Here is a 15,970-nt window from a genome sequence, read left to right as displayed (position 1 = left end):
CAAATAATAGCTAACTTCTATGGGAACTAACTGAAAAATATTATCCCTTGATAAATGGTCATTCTTTGAAACTGCAAACGAGAGACAAAGATAAGACTACAGGGTACAACTTACCTTAAGATCATGAAATTGACCTTGAGTCGGGAGTAAATATTGACATAATATTCTACAGGACAGTTTATAAGTTTTATCAGGAATATGAATTACTGACACCATGGAAATCTAAAATAAAAATTGAACACTGGTCAGTACTTAACCTTTATATTATTTCACAGATATGTGAAAATATGTATCAAACAAAAATAAGCTGTTAAATTAGAAAACTTACAATAATTTATTCAAATCAGTCACTACAGAGAAAGCAGTTATTGACATATTTTTGCCAGAGTTTTTAAAATTATAATAGTTTACAAATTTAATGTGATACCAACAAAATAGCTGAGTTGACTCTAAAATTCTCAATATGGGAAAATAACACGTAAGAACAGCTAGGAAAATACTGAAAAGAAAGCTATGGGGGAGGGGAGGGGATATTAAGCACAGTCAGATATTAAAACATACTGCCAAGCCTCTAGAGTTAAAACAGTGTGGTACTAGCACATGGATAGACAGATGTTTGAAACAGAATAAACCGTCCAGAAACAGACCCAATTATATATACAAATATGATAAAGGTGGCATTTCAAATCACTGGCAAAGCGAGTCTTTTTAATAAAAAGTATTAGGACAACTGTATAGCTACTTGGAAAAACAAAAATTAGATTTATTCCTCATACCATACACAAGAATAAACTCCAAAAGCATAAGAAATCTAATTGTAAAAAACAAAACTATACAAATACTATTAGAAAACATGTGCATTTCTTTCTAGTCTCAATGTAAGGAAAGACTTTCTAACTATAACTCAAACCTAGAGGCAGATCAATTTGACACATTTGACTATATAAAAATTAAAAACCTGAATGATGATAAAGCACCATAAGCAAAGTTAAAAGACATATAGCAAGATGTAATAAAATATTCACAATGTATATCACAGACTAAGGGCTAATATCCCTAACTTATGAACAACTTTAAAAACTGAAGAGAAAGTAACCAAATATCCCATAGAAAAACGGGCAAAAGACATGAATAGACAATTCAAAAAAGATATAAACATGGTCCTTAGCCATATTAAAAGATGTTCAATTTTACTCACAACATGATAAATGCAAATCAAAAATTTACTGAGATATTTCTCATACATCAGATTAACAAAAAGCTTGTCAATACACTCTATGGAGTAATAATCACACTCATATATGGTGGAAATGTTAAAAAAAAAAAAAAAAAAAAAGGTTCAGCCCTGGCTGGTGTGGCTCAGTTGTTTGGGTGTCATCCTGTGACCTAAGGGTTGCCAGTTCGATTCCTGGTCAGGGCACATACCTGGGTCGGGGTGGGCAGGAGGCAGCTGATCAATATTATGCTCTCACATTGATGTTTCTCTTCCTCTCTTTCTTTCTCTCTCCCTCTCCTCCCTTCCCCTCTCTTTAAAAATGAATAACAACAACAAAATCTTTTTAAAAAAGGTCCAGCTCCAAAGGCACAACCCCAATAGAAGGAATTTGGCAAAATGTAACAAATAACATGCATTTACCCTTGAACCATTCAACCTCAACTATATTAAAATACACACACACACACACACACACACCATTTATTCAGTGCAAGATTTCTTGTTAGTGCAGAATACTGGAAACTACCTGAATGTCCAACCACAGAAAATTAAATAAATGGTACTTGTACACCCTACATACAATGGAGTGCTATGCAGCTGTAAAAAAAAACAGTGTGAGGAAGATCTCTATGAACTAGTCTAGACTGATTTCCAGAAGATACTGTGAAGTGAACAAAGCAAGAACATACCCTATATAATAAAAGGGTAATATGCAAATTGTCTCTAACAGCGGAACTACCGGTCGCTATGATGCACACTGACCACCAAGGAGCAGACGCTCAACACAGGAGCCGCCCCTTGGTGGTCAGTGCGCTCCCACAGGGGGAGCTCCGCTCAGCTACAAGTGGGACTGACAGCAGTGGCGGGAGCCTCTCCCGCCTCCTCCGCAGCACTAAGGATGTCCAACTGTGGCTTGGGCCCGCTCCCCCGTGGACATCCCCCAAGGGGTTCCGTACTGCAAGAGGGTGCAGGCCATGCTGAGGGACCCCCCTCACCCCCGCCGAGTGCATGAATTTTTGTGCACTGGGCCTCTAGTATAATATATACAGTTTGCTACTTTCAGTGTAGGAAAGAAGGGAAAATAAGAAATATATACATATATATCATCATTACAATATGAAACATAGGAAAGATAAACATGAAAACAATGAATGTGGGTATCCATAGGATTGGGGAGGGGTGAGAATGGGAGGAGGGTATGTGGAAACCAGCAACACCTGAGTTTACCACTTAATATAGTTTTTTCACTTTTGAGAGAACTAACCCAAGTAATTTATGAACACAGTGTTTGACTATAAACCTTCAATCTTTGGCAGGAAGTATGAAGACGACAGTTTGAGTACAAAAAAATAATTAAATTCAGCAATTAGGCCAGTGGGAAATAGATAAACAAAAAATAAATGGTAGGTCTCTTGCTTATAGAATACTGAGGGCTGACTGAAGGGCGCAAGTTTGAAAATAATCATTCTGCAACTAGCGTGGTAAATATAAAATCTGGTAAGAATCTCTATGGATATTCAATCCAGGGGGAAATGTCGATAAAGAGTGGATATTTGCATAGTCCTAAAGTGCTTCCCTACAGACTGCTTATAATCTGCAAAGGAAGGGAAAAAAAGGGAACAGTGGAGAAATCAGGTAACACCTTGACTGACAGGTCAAAATTAACATCACCAATGACAGAAAAGAACTTCACATGCCTCTGAAGGTGCTGCCCTGGACACATATTATCACCTGTGCAGTATACTGGCTGAAAATGCATAACTCCAATGTAATCATGGTGAAACATCAGAAAAACAAAGTGATAATTACTCTGTTTTACATGTGTGTGACTGTATTCTTCAAAAAATGCTAATGTCATAAAAGACAAAGACAAGCTATGGAAATATTCCAGATGAAAGGAGGCTAATAATACATGATAAATACAATATCTGACTCTAGACTAGAATCTGTACTGGAGAGGAAACGTGTTGTAAAGAATACTGTTAGCCCTGACTAGTTTGGCTCAGTGGATAGAGCATCGGCCTGGGGACTGAAAGGTCCCAGGTTCGATTCCAGTCAAGGGCATGTACCTTGGTTTCGGCACATCCCCAGTAGGAGGTGTGCAGGAGGCAGCTGATGGATGTTTCTCTCTCATCGATGTTTCTAACTCTCTATCCCTCTCCCTTCCTCTCTGGAAAAATCAATAAAATATATTAACAAAAAGAATACTGTTAGATCAACTAACAAATTGGAATACAGGTAATAGACTAGATAAAATATTAGATCTATATTACACATAAAGGTGATAACTACATTGTGATTATATAAGAGAACATCCCTATTTTTAAGAAATATACACTGAAGTACTTAGGAGTAAAAATCATCATGCATACAATGTACTCAAGTGATTGATTTTAAAAAATATACATACCTACATATAAAGCAAATAATACTGCAAATGTGCAATGTTAACAATTAACAGGAGATCTAGGAAAAGGATATATGGGTGTTCTTTTACTTTTTTATTTTTGCAAGTTTTTGAAATTACATCCAAATAAGTTTAAAATAAACATCCTACTATGGTTATTAACATACAATATTCTTTACAGCTTTATAAGCATTTAATAATTTGGCAATGACTTCAAAGGCTTTTAATACTAAATCAAATTTGTACTAACAATTTTGTCATTTAGATTTATTATTAAAAGACTCTGAAACTACTATAATGCTAGTTATAAATATATATGTAGTTGTAGATATATATTTCATATGGAAAAGATGTTAATAATATAATACTAAATGAAAGGGGGTCACAAAATAGTGTGTACAAGTTGATCCCATTTTTTTTTAAATTACATATATAGCCCTGGTCGGGTGCTCAGTGGTTAGAGCGCCGGCCTGCAGACTGAAAAGTCGAGGGTTTGATTCTGGACAAGGGCACATACCTTGATTGCAGGCTTGATCCCCAGCCCTGGCCGGGCATGTGCAAGAGGCAACCAATTGATGTGTCTCTCTCACATGAATGTTTCTCTCTCCCCCCTCCCTCCCTCTCTTCCACTCTCTCTAAAAATCAATGGAAAAGATATCCTTGGATGAAGATTAATAACAACAACAAAAAATTACATATATAAAGATCTGGAAAGATACAAATATTCACAGTGGTTATATTTGGATGATAGAATAAAAGTGATTATACTTTTTTCTTTTGGCTTATCTAGATTTTCTAGTGTTATTTCCTGCCATAAGCATATATTATATGAGTTATAAAAAAAACAAACTAATATAATTATGTAAAAATGAAAAAGTTTTAAAGCCAAAATCTTGCAATAACAATCCCTGCTTTCCTTTATCTACTTATAATAACAAACTAGTGGCTAGCTATATTATCTAAATGTAATTTTTACTGTTACAATAGGAATAGGAGAGTTTAATTTTCTTTTTTTAGATTTAGAGTCTCTGATTCCCAGATAAAATACTGAAAAACCATTTATGAAAAAGAATTATGAAATGCTCCGTTTGCTTTTAAAATTAAGAACAGAAAACATGCCCTGGCTGGTGTTGCTCAGTAGTTAGAGTGTCCATCTGCAACCAAAGGGTAGGGAGTTTGATTCCAGGTCAAGGGCACGTACCTGGGTTGTGGGTTTGCTCCCCGCCCCCGGTCAGGGCACATGAGGGAGGCTATCAGTCGATGTGTCTCTCTCATACCGATGTTTCTCTCCCTCTCCCTCTCTTTCTCCTTCTCTCTCTCTCCTACTTCCTCACTCCCTTCTACTCTCTCTGAAAAGCAATAGAAAAAATATCCTCAGGTGAGGAGTAACAAGAAAAACAAACAAACGAAAAAGAACAGAGAACATTATTATAAAATATACTAACAACTATACTTTAGTTCTACCATTAGGCCCAATCTGAGAGATAAGAGATGGAGAAACAAGATTTAACATGAAAAAAAGAGGAGAGCCTGCTCATAAAAAACACAGAGAAGGACCAAGGCAGGGAGACATAGGCAAAGAAAATAACTGTGAACGCTTCAGGGCCTGGGCCCAGGCTTCCCTGTGGGAATAAGCTGCCCACAGCTACAGCAGGGCCCTGGAGTCTTCATTCCAATTGGGTCAGGGACCAGATAAGCAAATCTTTCCCCATTTATAATGCCATTGGATTGTACACTGGAAAGTGGTTAAAACAGCATTTAAGTTATATATATGTTTTAGCATGCACACACCAAGTCCTTCTCTATTTAGATGGAGGAAGAAAAGTTAGAAAACAAAGACTATCAGTACCTCACGTAGATAGAAAGCACCAAGCCAGTGAGAAGGAACCAAAGAGGAAGCTGGGAGGAAGGTGACTGAGAACTGACCCATTTTTGCAATAAAAGGAAAGAACTAGGGGAGCTTAGAAGAGATCAGGAAGGCAGGGGTATGAAACACCAACCTAATAGGTCTTATTTATCTTCAATTGAAAGGGGGTGGGGGAGACCAGAAGATCTCTCATATACACTTCCTTATGCACGTGCAACTAAAGAGTTCTGCTACTGAGCTCTATGAAGCTCACTAACACTGCTTGGTATGACTTTTTTCCACACCGATTAAATGTACTGAGTACCTACTGTGTTTAAGGCACGGTGCCAGATTCTGAAAATACACTGCTGTTGGTATGTCTTTTATTTGGAAAAAAAAAACAAGCTGATTTCAGCTCAATGAAACTTCAATTTGATAAGATTAAAACCCCAAAACCTAGATTGGCTTAACTGCATATGAACAGGTCTAGATTTCCCAATAAGGGTCCAACACCTTCCAAAGCTCAATGTACACTTGTTTCAAGAAGATATTCCTGCCCTAGCTGGTTTGGCTCAATGGATAGAGCGTCGGCCTGCAGACTGAAGGGTCCCAGGTTCAATTCTGACCAGGGGCACATGCCTGGGTTGCGGGCTCAATCCCCAGGAGGGGGCGTGCAGGAGGCAGCCAATCAATGACTCTCTCGCATCACTGATGTTTCTATCTCTCTCTCCCTCTCCCTCTCTAAAATCAATAAAATATATATATTTTTAAAAGAAGATATTCCTGTAAAAAAAGAAAGGGAGGAGGGGTTCCTGGCAAAGAACTACACAGGTTCAGGGTCAAGCCCATCTCTTATTTCCTGAATGATTGGGATTTTTCTAACAACTCTGTTTCAGTCCTTTTAAGAAGGATATTTGCCTAACACAATGTTGTTAGAAGGAATAAATAAGTTAATGAATGCACTTTGTATGTTACAAAATGCCATAAAGATGCTACCATTTCTTTATTAAAGAACATATCCATATCATGCACTTCAGAAAAGTAGTAAATCGTGCATAAGGGCATTCTTACCATGATACTATTTCACCAAGTTTATTTCATGTATAAACTTCTACCATACTTAGAGGATTGTCAGGGCTCAGGTCTTCTTAGCTCCCTAAGATGCTTTTATCTTCCCAATAGGGATAAACTACCAGACTAAAGAAATAATTAGTATATAATGAGAAAGGTAATTATCACTATAATTACTGAAAATATAGGGACCAAACATAGATGCAGCAGACACTATGATGAAAACAAGATGACTGCAAACATGCAAAGAAAAGAGTGGATATTGTCTTAAAATTGAGCATTTTGTTTCACTACTACAATGCTCATTTATTCAGTGCTAAAAATGTTAAAAATAAATATGTCTCCCAACAGACTTTTCTATGCAGCAAACATGACAGAATGATGAAATTAACTTAATTCAAATATAATATAGCTTTTGTTTTCTATATATAATCATATTCTAGTAACCCATTGGGAAAAAAAGTCATACTCTAAAGGAGCTGTTATACGTATAAAAGTCATACATATTTCCCATGTATTCATTTTTTTGGGGGAAAAAATGTAACCAGGCCAAATGTATACCCTCAGAAATTAAAATAATACTTTTTTCTACATCACCAAATAATTAAGACCTATTATCCAAATCACTTAAAAGTAATGCTTCCAAAACTTTATAATTACTTACAATATCATAAATTTCTCGGTCATCCTCATCAGCTAGGGTCAACAGTGCTACCAATGGATAGCGAGATCTGGGCACTGTCCCAAAGTCTTCAATGTTAGTATCTTTTGGTAACTGGCAATATATTTCTTCTTTGCTGTCCTTTTTAATACTTTTTGAAAATGTAAAGGTAAACTGTCACTATAAGCAAAAATACAATAAAATACCAAAGGGAATCGTAACTTAGCAACACTTTATCCATAAAAAGTCTAATGTCTAAAATTCTCATGTCCTAATAGATATAAGATAAAGGATACAAATACTGTTCTCGATGGAGATATTCGCTATACAAAGCATCTTCCAGTGTTTGGGGAGTGCTTATTCGGAAGCAATAAACGTGCTTCTGCAGAGCCTCGTACAATTTTTGAACACTGCACCCCCAGTAGCATGTGAGGAGGCTATCTTCAAGGCAATCTGTTGTCAAAGTTATGCCAGCTGTAGAAGACAAATAAGACAGAGAAGAAAATTACCTGACGTAATTTCTAGTACAATTATACATAGCAAGTAATAAAAGCCTCTTTTTGGATGCTGGCCAGGCTGCTGGCAGTTCAAGGAACTCATTAAAGGGTATGTGCCTATAAACGAAGGAACTGGTCTCTAAAACAGGAGATATAAAAAACCTCAATGTCTACACAATTTTGAAGCACTACCAGTAAACCTGATTATTTATACATTTATGCTTGGAAGTGATCAATTCAATGTTTTTGGTGACTTCAAGACTTTTCCCACAAAGATTTTACAAACTGAAATACAGTTCACTAATTGTTAGCCTACCTCTCTAATAGTGTCTACAATCCTAAAGTAGATCTGCACAACCTTGTAACTACAAGCAGAGCTGAGCTCTCTCTGAAAGTGGATATACACCACCCGCGGCTCCACAAGATGATCACTGGAGTAGGACAAATATTAAAAAGAAATTGAGCTTTACTAATATCAATACACACTGACAACATTAATATACATTCTTGTCACAAAGTTAATGTCCCATGTAATATGCAAAATATCCCGAGGAAAGAGTGGAGATTCCAAAACATGGAAGTTTAATAGTGATGTCCTCTTTCATTTATTTGCTTTCAGCATAATAAAAGATATTATGATTTGAGTAAAGCATATAAATTATAAATGGACAAATTATAATATATAGTTTTATCTACTTGCTTATGGATTTACTATATGCCACCTAAGTGATTTTTCCCCCTCCCTTGTAGCAGTAAGTTCAAAGGCAGCCACATCAGGTGCCTCACATTGCGGGCAGTGCAAGCTGCAACATCTAGTGGTGAGTGGCAGTGGTGTACGTGCTAAGTCAAAAGGAAACGTTTTTGGTCATTGTGAGGTAGGACAGTAAGAAGCTGGGAAAATTCCTTGACAAGTGGAATGAGAGAAACTGAGACAAGATAGTTAAACAAGGCTGAGCAATTAAGAGCCTGCTAGTTAATCACAAGATCTTATCTTCCCTAACCAAGGACACTTAGGAGCAGATGGTTTATATCTCTCCTCCCCAACCAGAGAGAATAGCTTAAATCACCCAAACTCCAGAATGGATGAAGGAAGGGAAATAAATAACAAGAAAAAACAATTAGAGTCAGACAAATCCAAGATAAAAGTAAAGCAGTGAAACTGACCATAGAATGATCCCAAACTCCCCTACAGGCTCATTTTGATACATCACCATATTAAAGGACTCACCTGGAAAGCTGCTGAATATTCTATTGAGACCCTCCCCTGAGACCTCCCTAAAATTCCCTTTAGAAAACAAATAAAACCCCTTAAGACAAAAGACCCAGTACTCCCTTGAGCACTCCGGTACCATTTCTTCAGGCATGTACTTTTACTTTCTCTCCCGAGCTCTAAAGGTTTCCAGGAGACTTGCAATCAGGTGAGCAATGGGCAGCAGCAACTAGTCCTGGGCTAACCCTGTCAACTGTCTCCAAGGGCCCTCCTTTTGCCTCTATGACTTCCTTTCCTGAGTCCACACAGCCCCACCTGGCTCACTTCTGTTACATTAATTTGTTTCCTGAATCCACGCGGCCCCACATGACTCAGTTTTGTTCCTGTGACCTCTTTTCCTGTAGCCAAACAGCCCAGAGTGGCTCAATTCTGTTGCTGTGACTTCCTTTCCTGAGTCTAGGCAGCCCAGTGTAGGCCCACTCCTGTTGTGATCTTGACTCTTCTACCTTAAGCCTATCCTTTGTTTCACTGCTCCCAACTTTAAGAAAGGTACTCTCAAAATCATCTGGACGCATGTTGTGCACTTTTTCCTACACAAAGTCAAGAACCCACACATTCCAGATCGTGCCAGGGCAGATCTGCTTCGGTCCCGGTCACTTTCGGTGACAATTGTTCCTGAGTGAACAACCTTGGTCTCTGATTCTGGCTCTCCAAACCTACTGGCAAGTCTGTATGCTATTTAAAATCCTCCCCCCTCCCATTTTATTTACTTATTGTTGACTGTATTACAGATATTCCCCATTCCTCTGCCCTCAATATCCTTTTATTGGAGTCGTTTCTGTTGCTTGCTAATAGGAATTCTGATTAATATATTACCTACTTTTAAAAGTGATTAAGAGAATGTGTTGGAAGGAGATACACAAATACAACCAGCATTCACAGGATGCCAAATATTGTACTAAGTACAAAGTGTCAGATTCTGAGTATGTATAGTATCAGTGACATAGAGCAATTTCTAATCACAGTTAAGCAAAAATTTTAATTGACAGAAGCTTTACATACATAATTGATACCAGATTTGGTTTCACATTTTTATGATTCTATCAGGTATTAATTTAATTAGCTTTATTTTTCAATTAGCTGTTAAGTAGATGAAGAAAATCACTCCATTAATAGAAAATTAAAATACATGTATTAAAAATCATACATAATTTTCTCTGTCACTTTAGAACCACACAAAGTGAGGCAAGAAAAAAAAATTGAAAGTCGATGGGAAAGGGGAAAAAATTTAAAGCCTACAAAAAAAGTGTGTGGGGGGGGAAGGACCCAGAAAAGTATTACTGGCAAAAATGTACAAAGATGTATAAATAGGCTATTCATTATAGTACTGGTTACATCAAAATGCTGTACTCCACCTAAATGTTCATCAATAGGGGATTAAATTAATAAAATATGGAATACTCTCCAATGAAGCTCTTCAAAAAAAATTGAGGCACACCAAAATATCTGTGTATAGTACTACTGTGGAATGAGCTCAGAAGATACCATTAAATGAAAAAAGCAAGGTGTAGAAAAGATTACAGGGTGGGGCAAAAGTTGGTTTACAGTTGTGAGTACATGAAATAGAGTTTATTCTTGTATTATTATTTATTATTTATTGTATTATTTTCCAAATGAACAACTGTAAACCCATTTTTCCCCCACTCTGTATATAGTATGTTACTGTTTATCTCACAGGAGAGGATATCCAAATATATGTGTTTGTTTACACTAAAGAAAGAACAATGGAAGGATAAGCCTTAAAAAACAAACACCACTTTATAGAACGTACATAAGATCAGTCTAACTGCTTTGTAAAAAGAATCAGAGTTCCAGAGAGTCAGAGATAAATAAAACTTGTTTATAGACTTTGTATACTTGACTAAAATGGGGCACATCACAGACTACAGATTACGATATTAATCAGATTTTAATGTCTCTGATATTAATATTACAAGCAAGTGAAAAAGAATTACAGATTCTATAAAACTCTGCCCTCCACAATCTTTCATAAACTTGTCTTTTACACAGACTGAGGAGAATATATTGATTTACACTAAGGGTTCAAATATCCGTAGACAAAACTATTCTCCCTTTAGTTTTTATCACTTCTTCTGCAAAGATCCTTATATTCAATTCCCATTCTTACATTTTTTAAGTCTTCTAAAATTCAGTGTGCACACAATAACATCTTAGATCAATAGCATTAACAGAATTGGAAGACAGACATAACCCAGAAAATTCAGAACCCAAATGAAGTGAAGAGACCTAAGTAGGATTTCTCTCAACCTGCCTACCCGTAACAACAAAATAAAGAGACAGTGTAAAAGATGGTCTTGCAAGAAATTGAAAAAAAAAGTGGGGCTATAGTCAAACGAGTTGAGCCATTAATAAAAAGAGAAACAAGGGGGCAGTAAAGCCACACACCTTCTTACAGAAAAGTCTCTGTGAGAGAATAACTAATATACAAGGAGCCCCTGCACGAGGATGATGAAAACAAAATATTGGAAGATGAAAATTTTGGTCGTAAGGAATAGAAGCTCACAAATTCCTCCAAAAATGCTGTGTGTCATTTTGCTTAACCCTTTTGCTTATATTGGCTCTTCCCAGGGTAAATAAGTCAAAACACCAGAAAGCTGTTTACAAAAGGACAGAATTCCTGAATTGAATTAATACAACACAACTAATATGTCCTGAGTACCTACTTTCAATTTCATTAAAACCTATACATTGAGGACATGGAAACATCATAAATCCAAATACAGTATCATTACAGAACAATAACAACAAATCCCCAAAACCCACCTCTGGTAAACAGAACTAAATGACTAAGATTAAAAATGATTCTCCAGCCCTAGCTGGTCTGGCTCAGTGGATAGAGTGTCGGCCTGCGGACTGAAGGGTCCCAGGTTCGATTCCCGTCAAGGGTACATGTCCGGGTTGCAGGCTCCATTCCCAGTAAGGGGCGTGCAGGAGGCAGCCTATCAATGATTCTCTCTCATCATTGATGTTTCTATGTCTCTCTCCCTCTCCCTTTCTCTCTGAAATCAATAAAAATATATTTAAAAACAAAACTGATTCTCTGGTTCATTTTCAAGTAAATCAGTTCTCTATATGTTCTCTGTCCCTCTCCGATGTGTCAGGCACCTTGGGAATAGTGATTTAATAAACAAAACAAGCAAACAAAGCCCTGGATTTTTAAACTATTTACACATCAAAAGAAGTAACTTTTTAAAATATCACAATTATTGCTCAGAATATTATTTCAATATCCTGGTTAGACATCTTTAATGACACCCATCGTTGCACAGTTTAAGCAAATGAATTTTATTCTGCCAAATAAAGAAGAATTCCCACCAATTCTTTTCCTTATTTCCCCATAGAAGACAGATAATGAGTAATATGCATTGGTATTTAAAAATTAAAATACTTCAATAAGCACACTATAAGTACACAGATTTAAAATTTTCTTTGTGTACTTCAGTAATGCTACTGTTGGTTAGCATATAGTGTGTTGGGCATAGCTGAGAGATTTCCAGCTTCCAACATTTACAGGGCAGGCGCTATTTAGGACTATTTCTATCTTAATAACGGCAGACTGATGGATTTCCTGACACTTTCTAGTTCACAGTGTCCTGTGTTTGTTTGCTCACGATATATCCATTCTTACTTTCCCAGTGTCTCCAGGCTTTGAATCTATGCTGCAGGAAGAACCACTTTATACTAGAATTTTAAAAATATATATATTTTTATTGATTTCAGAGAGGAAGGGAGAGGGAAAGATAGAAACATCAATGATGAGAGAGAATCATTGATCAGCTGCCTCCTACACACCCCCTACTGGGGGTCGAGCCCAAACTCAGGCATGTGCCCTTGACTGGAATCGAACCTGGGACCCTTCAGTCTGCAGGCCGATGCTCTATTCACTGAGCCAAACCGGCTAGGGCTGTACTAGAATTTTTTACAGGCAGTCCTGCTCAAGAGCCAGATGTGACATTATAGCAGGTCCAAGTGCATGGCCACAAAGGTCAGAGATCACCAAGCCACCACTATTCTGTACATTTTATTCAGGCATGTTTCCTAAATAAGCTACTCTTCTCTGTCATATCTTGAAATTTGGCTTTCCCAAGTGAAAAATGTCAGAATGAATTCCTTATCTACCACTAGTGGGGAAAAAAAGGTCCTTAATTTCCTTCAATTCATAGGGGTTATTATATATACAGTGTCCCAAAAATGTATACACACTTTAACAGCTGATAGCTCAAGTTTGAAAATGAAACATATTTTAATAAACACTGCCTTCAAAGTGTGTGTATACATTTTTTGGGACACCCTATATCTATACACATACACAGTATAGTATTTACAGCTAAGGAAGAAGATAAGAAATTCTGTACTTTTTCATTGTAAATCAAGATTTACTTAAGATTGATAGTATAATTAATTTTTGACAAGTGATTCTGAAAAGTCAGAGGCAGGAAGATGACTAGACAAGAAAGTTCACAGAAGACAAGGGAGCAGGATGTCAACAAGGAAGGACTGGTCAATTCTGTCAAACTCTGCAGAGAGAGCACTAACTCAGGCCTGAAAAAGCACTCAGTAAATTTATGACTGCTGGGGGTTAGGGGTAGAGGGCAGAAGTGCTAATCAGTGATCTTGGGGAAAGCCATTTCAATAGAGGGATACAGGTAAAAATCAGACTACACTGCTCTAAGGAGTAAAAGGGAAGCAGGCTAAGAGGAGAAGGCAAATGCATATCGCTTTTAAGAAGCCTGGCTGTGGCCTAGCTGGCGTGGCTCAGTGGTTGAGCACTGACCTATGAACCAGGAGTTCACGGTTCAATTCCCGGTCAGGGCATATGCCCACAACTTGATATTCAGTATGGTGCATGCAGGAGGCAGCTGATCAATGATTCTCTCTCATCACTGATATTTCTCTCTCTCTTCCTCTTTCCCTTCTTCTCTGATATCAATTATATATATATAGATGTGTGTGTGTGTGTGTATTTTTTTTTTTTTTAAAGCCTGGGTATGAAAAAGAGAAATAGGACAGTAGCTAGAATAAGATGAAGAGCCGAGAAAGTTTAGGGTTGTTTTTAAGATACCAGAAATGTGAGCAAGCATAAAAGGTGATAGGGTCTCAGCCCAGAGGAACTGGTAGAGCTACAGAACTGTACCTAGAACTGCATGCTCTGTATCTCTGCTTAACTGTCACAAAAGCATTTACAGTCCAGAAGTTCAAAACTGAATTCATTTCCTTTCTTCCCAAACCTGCTTCCTCCTGTATTTCTCATCTCTGTAAAAAGACCCGTCTATGGAGGACCCAAGCAAAGAATTTGAGTGTTCCCTTACGTTTCTGTCTTGTCTATGCCCAGCATCCCCTCTCTTTCACGCCACTGGTTCCTAGATAGGCTCACAGACCATTTGTTTTCCAAGTACAGATAAAAAACAACTACCATCTATTATTACCATCTACCAAAATAATTTTAGACCAAAATATCTTAATTTCAGACTAATAGACAGCTGTTCTTCAGAAGGTGAGCAACCTTATATTAACTGAACTTACACTATATCATTCTTACCTTTCTCACTGCACTGAAACCAATGAAAATGGCACCCTGTCCTAACAGACTTCTCTTATTAACACCTGTGATACTTCATTTTAGTGTAAATAAACACATATATTTGGATATCCTCTCCTGTGAGATAAACAGTAGCATACTATATACAAGGTGGGGCAAAAATGGGTTTACAGTTGTTCATATGGAAAATAATACAATTAATAAATAATAATACAAGAAAATTAAAGGGCTAAAACAGGGACAGAAAAAGAGAGAAGAATTTTGGGAAAATAGCTACCAACTTGAAATCGAAGCTGAAGATGGATTAGCGATCTCTAAGCCAAAAGGATTCTTGACTTGTCTCATTTGCTTTTTGAAAACTCTTGTTTTGAACTGGGTCTCTTCAGAATTTCTCAGAATTACTGGAACATCCCAACCAAACCTGAAGGTGAAAATAAAATAATACATTATTTTAACAAATGTTGAAACTTTGTTATACTAATAGCCCTGCGCACAAATCTATGGGCCAGTAGGTCTCTTCTGCCCTCCTGTAGCTCTCCGCTGCTTGTAGTTCGCTGCCCCACCCTCCTGCAGATCCTTGATCAGGTCGTTAGGCTTCACGACGTAACTGATAATTAGCATATTCCTCTCTTATTATATAGGATGTAGACTATGTTATGCTTCATTAGTTAATCCTCTTAACATATCAGGAAAAAGAAATAAGTTACTCAATTTACATTATATTTGAGAATTAATCTAGAAATAACAGAGATTAGCAGTCCCCTAGAATTGCAATATATTGTTAAGCTGGCTGAACTGACATACTCTTGAAAACAGAGTTCTATGGTTAATAACAAAGAAGTATACTGATTATAAATTGTACCTAATGTAAGAGCAAAAGCACGATAGAATTATTAAATTTTTAAATGACATTATAGATAAATACATATATTTTTAAAAAATATTTTTATTGATTTCAAAGAGAAAGAGAGAGGGAGACAGAGATATATAAACATCAGTGATGAAAGAGAATCATTGATTGGCTACCTCCTGCACACGACCTACTGGGAATCGAGCCTGCAACCTGGGCATGTGCCCTTGACCAGAATTGAATCTGCAGGCTGACGCTCTATCCACTGAGCCAAACTGGCGAGGGTGACAAATACATATTTAATATGCAGACTATTTGATATTATTTATGGGATAAGGCAACTTTTAAACACCAAATATAGCCCTTCATTTATATAGCATATTTTCTCATTTTAAAGTTCATGCAAAAATGTGATAATGAATATTGAACAGGCTTAGAAGAAAAATGAAAAGGACTAAATTCAATTCTTTATAAAACTAGAAAGCAGCTAAGTTTACTCAATTTAAATAAAATAACTGAAAATGAATACACATTAGTTTAACCAAGAGACTTTAGATTAAGCACACAGTTAGGTTCATACTTGGATGCACTC

At 36.9% G+C, this 15,970-nt stretch overlaps 1 protein-coding gene across 2 annotated transcripts in view; it reads right to left on the bottom strand.

Moving 5' to 3' along the window:
• Positions 1-15,970, bottom strand: part of CGRRF1 (cell growth regulator with ring finger domain 1) — a 32,987-nt gene that overhangs the window by 6,096 nt on the left and 10,921 nt on the right. The window contains exons 2-5 of one of the 2 annotated variants that reach the window (XM_079769668.1): positions 14,810-14,949; positions 7,498-7,675; positions 7,205-7,352; positions 115-222 (exon numbers count right to left, since the gene is read on the bottom strand). In XM_079769668.1, the coding sequence (XP_079625794.1) occupies positions 115-222; positions 7,205-7,352; positions 7,498-7,675; positions 14,810-14,949 (574 nt within the window). The remainder of the gene's footprint in view (positions 1-114; positions 223-7,204; positions 7,353-7,497; positions 7,676-14,809; positions 14,950-15,970) is intronic. The other variant, XM_079769669.1, reaches the window with a different exon arrangement.

This window comes from Cnephaeus nilssonii (assembly GCF_951640355.1).
Source record: "Cnephaeus nilssonii genome assembly, chromosome: 4".
NCBI classification, from domain to species: Eukaryota; Metazoa; Chordata; class Mammalia; order Chiroptera; family Vespertilionidae; genus Cnephaeus; species Cnephaeus nilssonii.
Note: the sequence above shows the minus strand (reverse complement) of the source record. Positions and strands in the feature narration are given on the sequence as shown.